Source organism: Alexandromys fortis, unplaced genomic scaffold (assembly GCF_014885135.2).
Source record: "Alexandromys fortis isolate MF-2015 unplaced genomic scaffold, M_Fortis_MF-2015_v1.1 scaffold_12, whole genome shotgun sequence".
NCBI lineage: Eukaryota > Metazoa > Chordata > Mammalia > Rodentia > Cricetidae > Alexandromys > Alexandromys fortis.
In genome coordinates, this window is record NW_026067937.1 from 7,247,797 (window position 1) to 7,253,796 (window position 6,000).

Genomic DNA, 6,000 nt, shown 5'->3' on the forward strand with positions numbered 1-6,000 from the left:
GTGAAACTTTTATGCTGGCATTCTGCATACTTTGTAGTAGTGACTGTTGTTTCTGAAAAAAGTGGAAATACAACAAAACTGCCTTTTTTTTTCTTCTGTTCCCTCATAAACAATATCAATGAGTAGTTCAGAAGAAGCTCAGTAATGGTCCCAATTATTGAACACTCTATCACATACTTGTTTAGAAAACTGAATCTTGAAAAGTTAATTACCAAACTTTTATGCTGGAATTAATGTGAGATTGTTTTTATAACTCAGAAATCCTACTCAATCTCATACAAGTTTTCCTATATAGGTTGGATTCTAATTCACCACTCTTTTTCCTCAGCCTCATAAAGTACTAGAATGGGGGGGGTATAATGAAAACCATACACAAATCCCATTTCATAACCATTGTACCAAGATGTGTGGCTGTGAGGAGAACTTGCTTTAAGCCATGGGAGAGCATTTAGATGTATTTTTCTACAAGGTTCTCCTAATCATTATGTTTAAATAGCCAAAGATAATTGAAAAGTTGTGTTGAGGTTTAATTGTGTCACTGATGGTTGTATAACTCATAAAATTTAAATTATATGAACTTTCCTTGCTGTATTATAGTACTCTTGAGATGTGTAAGTTAATCAAAATGCAAAGAAATCCTCTACTACCCTCTATCATCCTTTCAGCACTTTGTGCCCGCTCTCATTGAAGCACAATGATTAGTGCCCTTACACCACTTACCCCTCGATAGTCTGCTAAAATGCCCTTCTTTTCAGTCTCCGGTACATAGAATGGTTAAATCACTTTCCTGGCTGGAGCTTCCTTTACAGGCCTAATCTCTGGTAATCAGTCTTTATCCCACTTGCACTCTTAACCCAAAGTGCCCTTAGCCCCACTCTCATACTGCCCAAACTACATAGCCACGTCCTCATTTTCTAGTTCCACAGAACCCAAATTCTGCCCCTCTCCCCATCCCTTCCTATCTTATCATCTATCTCTCTATTAATTAAACTATCATGTCTTTGCTCTTGTTAGAAATTTCTTCCTACTGTCCTATCAATCATCTGTCTATCTGTCTGTCTGTCTATCTACTATTGTGTCTATTTTAATTAAACTGTTATGTCTTTTCCCTTGTTAGGGCAGTGCTCCTTCCACTTTTCACTCTTGTCAGCCTGGGAGAATCCTGCTTATCCAAGTATCAATGTATATGTCACCTTCTCTTCCTTTTGTCTCTGAAGTCATTCTGTTCATCACTTCGGTAGAGCCCATAGCATATGTAGTTTATCTTCTGAGTATGAGCTCCTTGTTGAGAACTAATAGAAGATTATCCTTAGCACTTACACACACTTGTATAATTTTAGTGATCCACACTGAATTACTACTAATATTAATTAGTAACCTTTATTAACAGTGTCCACTCAGGTACTATGCTTAGCATTTGAGCATTATTTAATCCTTATTGATCTTATTACTACAGAGACGTTATTACCTCACTTTATAAACTAGGAGGTTGAAGTTGAAAGAGGCAGAATAACTTGGCTAGTAAGTGATAGAGCCAAGATTTGATCCCAGGATGTCTAGTTCCAGCTTACACAAGGTGGAATAATTTATTCATTGATTCTCTGGGAGTATAACCAGAAGGTATGTTCTCTACTGAAATCAACCCTAAATGACTGGAGAAGGGAGTGTGAAAGGATAAATGACTGCTATGGGAAAGGTTCAGAGTCATTTGAAAGCTCTCCTTTCGTTACAGAGGGAGATGCCAAATCATTTGCTGTGATGGTTACTGAGGAAGTTAGGTCAAGAAAATGAACCACGTAGAAAAATTATACACATTTTTTGCAGAGTGAATAAGAAAAAGAGGGAGAATATTATTTGGGTAATTACTGATGCTCAAACTACCCATTAACAGATGGGAAAACCAAGGATCATTTTACAAATTAGCATGTCCCAGTGGCACATTGTCATAAGTCTCAGAACTTCAGCTAGAACCTCTGTTTCCTGAGTCCTGATTTAGAACTCCTCCCACCTCAATATGCTGTATATTAGAACAACTGTTCATATTTGAAGAAAAAGTGCTAGACCAAGACAGAAATAAGTTTTTGAAGAAAACAGCTTGATGCTTTTGTAGCTGGTCAACTTTGCCCAAGACCTGCTGCTATTTTGGGGTTCTTGGTTTGCTGAGAACTAAATACTGTCAGCCATAGAAATAAAAAAGCAAGGCTATTATTTAGAACTCCTAGGTCCGTGTTCACATTCCATGCTTGCAAGGGCAAATTATCAGTCCATTTCTGCTGAGTAGTTTGAACATAGGGATATATTAGTCTTTGTCTTAGCTCTTAGACATCTTTTGGTTTGTCTTTGTTAAAATAAGTAGACAACCTTGCTTTTGGTTTGGACATGAAATTAAAGAAATCTGAGTCAGTTTTTACCAACAATGATTTCTAACCCTCTTTCTTCTTTGTTTTTCAGGGTGACGAAGAAGGACCCAGGTATGACTACATTTTTGCTGCTTGTCTGTTCTCAGAAGTGGAATGATGTTTGTGACCTTCTAATGCTCCTAAAATAGAGATAAGCAAGGGAGTGCAGAGAAAAGGAATATCTGTCTTAATCCAGGGCTGGGAGGCCTTTGTTCTGTAGGACTCCTATCTCCTTCCCCGTCTGTGTCATTTTCTGCCTGTAAATTTCAGATAAAGGTGGATTTGAAAGTACATAGTGACAGGGACTTTGCTTTGTTCTTTAGCAAATTCAGAGTCCTTGTTCAGAAGAGCGGGCTCTGTATTTGAATGATAATTAGACTATCAGGTGGACATACTAAACTTACCATGTTCTTTTCTGATAGAAATTGGGTTTGGTGAATGTGCTCTAGATTGTGCATTATTTTGTCAGAATGAATAGCAAAATGAATACAAGGTCATAAGCATAAAAACATTATTTAAGGGGAGAGAGGCCTTTGTACTTCACTGTATCAACAGTTGGTAGAAATTTAACAGAGCATTTATTATTGCCTCAGTCTTATAATGAACTCGGGCTTGACTTTCCTCTCTTCACTCTCCATCTGCTTGAGCAGTGAGAAAGGACTCTATCTAGGAAATGCTGCAGCTGTGCCATCAAGCAAACTGTAATGCTCCAGACAGGCCCCATCCGTCATGGAGACTAAAGGACTTAGCAGGGAGATATCAAAAAGGGTGTCTGGGTCTCTGCTATTTGAACTTTACTTTAATCACAAGTCCTTCCTTCCTAATAAATTTTAAGTAGAATCTCAGTGGGTTTTTCTTCACTTCAAGCATTTTTCTTTCTGTGCAGTTAAGACTATATCCCTAGATGATCCACTGTCTTTGTCCTAGTAGAGCCTGAATGGTTTCTGTCTCAGAACTCAGTGCCACTAATGTAGCTCAGTTCCTTCTTAAAGGAATCTAAACAAACTGTCCTAGATTGCCCAGAGAGCTAGTTTTTGGCTCAGATTTTATTTCTGACCAATGAATATAGTTCCTTTTCCTCCTGTCTCAGGTTTTATTTTTTTGGATTTTGTTTGTTTGTTTTGTTTTTTGTTTTTGTTTTGTCGTTGTGATGAAATAAAACCTGCAAAAGCAGTTTAAGAGAGAAAGGGTCTATTTGGGCTCACAATTCAAGGTACAATCTTTTATGGTGGGGAAGTCAAGGCAATAGGAACTTGAAACATCTGGTCACCTTCCTTCTGCAGCAGAAGAGCAGAGCAGTGAAGGCTTGTGTTCACCCCACCTTCTAATTTTTATGTTGTCCAAGATCCCACCTAGGGAATGGTGCCACTCACAGTGGAAAGGCTTCCCACCTCACTTAACCTAATCAAGATAATTCCCTACAGCCATGCTCAGAAGCCAATATAACCTAGATGACCCCTCCCAAGTGTACGTAGAGGTTTGTCTAATAAGTAATTTTAGATCCTGTCAAGTTGACAGAGCTGATTACCACATTTTGAATTCCTCCTTTACTTAAAAATGTATTGTTTGCAAATTTCATAAATGAATATAATGTGATATGATAAATCTACCCCCTACTTCCTCCTCCCTTTTTCCATATCCCCACAGTGATTTTTACCTTCCAACTCCATGTATTCCTTTTAAACCCACTGAGTCCATTTAGTACTGCCATTATGTGCATGGGTATAGGAGCATCCAATGGAGTATGGGAAACCTATCAACTATCACAACCCTGGAAAAAATTGGCATTTTTCTTCCCCCAGCAGCTATCAATTCCCAATAGATCCTCACCTAAGAGTGGGACTTTGTGAGCCTCTCCCTCATCCACAGTCTGGGATTTTGGCTGGCTTGGTTTTATGCAGGCCCTGTGAGTGCAGTTGCCGGCACTGTGAGTTCATGTGGGTAGTGGTCTGTCTTGTCCTGAAAGGCTGTTTCACAGTAACCCTCCACTAACTCTGGCTCTTACAGTCTTTCCTCCTCAAGTGATCTTCTGAGGACTTTGCAGAGGAGGGCATATGATACTGATGTCCCATTTAGGGCTGAGCAGTCTATGATATCTTAGTCTGCATATTGGTCAATTGTGAGTCTCTGTGTTAATCACCATTTACTGCAAAAGAAACTTCTCTGATGAGGGTTGAAAACATAATAATAATATATGACTATAAAAATAAATAATTAGGGAGCTAAAATGATGCCTGTTAAGCAGAATAATAGTAGGTTTTTCCCTGGGGCTCCTGACCTACCCAGCTGTGGATCTTGGGCCACGTAACGGTAGCAGGCATGTGTCCCATTTTTGTGGATTGGCATTAAATCCAACCAGGAAAGTGCTCAGCTACTCCCAGAACATTGGTCCCACTCTTCTCCATGGGCATATCTTGCCAGATTTACAGCTGAGTTAGAATATCAGATACAACCTACCCACCTCATCCCCAATAGCCTGCATGGTATCTTCCACTACTGTGAAAGCTAGCTGCTAGAGATGAAGCTTCTAGGTCAGTATAGCTCAATTGCCCCATGTCTACTGACTCAAATATGTGGGGTCTTCAACAATAGGGTCTTGCCATCAAATTCTGGAGAATAACCAAGAACGATGGCAATAGCCTGTGATGTTTTGGGAGAGTCTATGGGACTCCACTGATCAACAGGACTTGGCACTGTTCAACCCCTTCCTTAAAATGCTCTAAATGAAGTCTTGGATCTGCATCTTTTAGTACTTCCTTTTCTTAAGAGCTGTATTTATCAGCTTCCACTTCAGAACTCCAGAGAAATAACCCACTTGGGTGTGCAGTGATTTGGACCAGACACGTCAGAGAATGCCTTCAGAGTCTTCTTCTGTATTATGGTTTCTACCCTCCTAGTTCTTCCCATGTTTTTATTCCTTTAAAATGTGTTTGTGGGGGGCTAGAGAGATGGCTTAGAGGTTAAGAGCACTGCTTGCTTTTCCAAAGGTCCTGAGTTCAATTACCAGCAACCACATAGTGGCTGCAATGAGATATGGTTCCCTCTTCTGGCCCACAGAGAGGCAAACCACTGTATAGTTAATAAATAAATAAATCTTTAAAAAAATAAATAAAATAAAATGTGTTTGTGGGAGCTGAAGAAATGGCTGAGCAGTTAAGAGAAGTACCTGCTTCCCAACCATCTATAACTAATTCCAGGGCATCTGATGCCCTCTTCTAGCCTTTGTGGATTCCTGTTCACATGGACTACACATAAATTCATGAAATCACTTACATAAAGAAATAAACATTAAAATTAGTTTATGTTCTTCCTGTAGCATAGGCATGTGCTACACACCATTACACACATAATGGTGACCAGGACAGACATGGTGCCTACTTTGTGCATTTAGAGTCTAGACAGAAGAGTGAGCTTTTACAGCAGCAGGATGGAGGAAGTGATAAGAGAAGTTCAGGCTGCTTGAGGAAAGAGTTAAACCATTGTCTAATCAAAAAAGAAAGGAAGGAAGAAAAGTAGAGGAGGGGAAAGAAGGAAAGAAGAGTAAATGAAGGGAAGGAAGGAAAGGAAGGAAGGAAAGAAGGAAGGAAGGAAGGAAGGAAGG

General features: G+C 39.4%; 1 protein-coding gene across 2 annotated transcripts in view; it reads left to right on the top strand.

The window, feature by feature from the left end:
* Positions 1–6,000, top strand: part of Trim44 (tripartite motif containing 44) — a 104,852-nt gene that overhangs the window by 43,080 nt on the left and 55,772 nt on the right. For both annotated transcript variants that reach the window (XM_050146994.1, XM_050146995.1), the window contains exon 4: positions 2,452–2,471. In XM_050146994.1, coding sequence (XP_050002951.1) covers positions 2,452–2,471 — 20 coding nt within the window. The remainder of the gene's footprint in view (positions 1–2,451; positions 2,472–6,000) is intronic.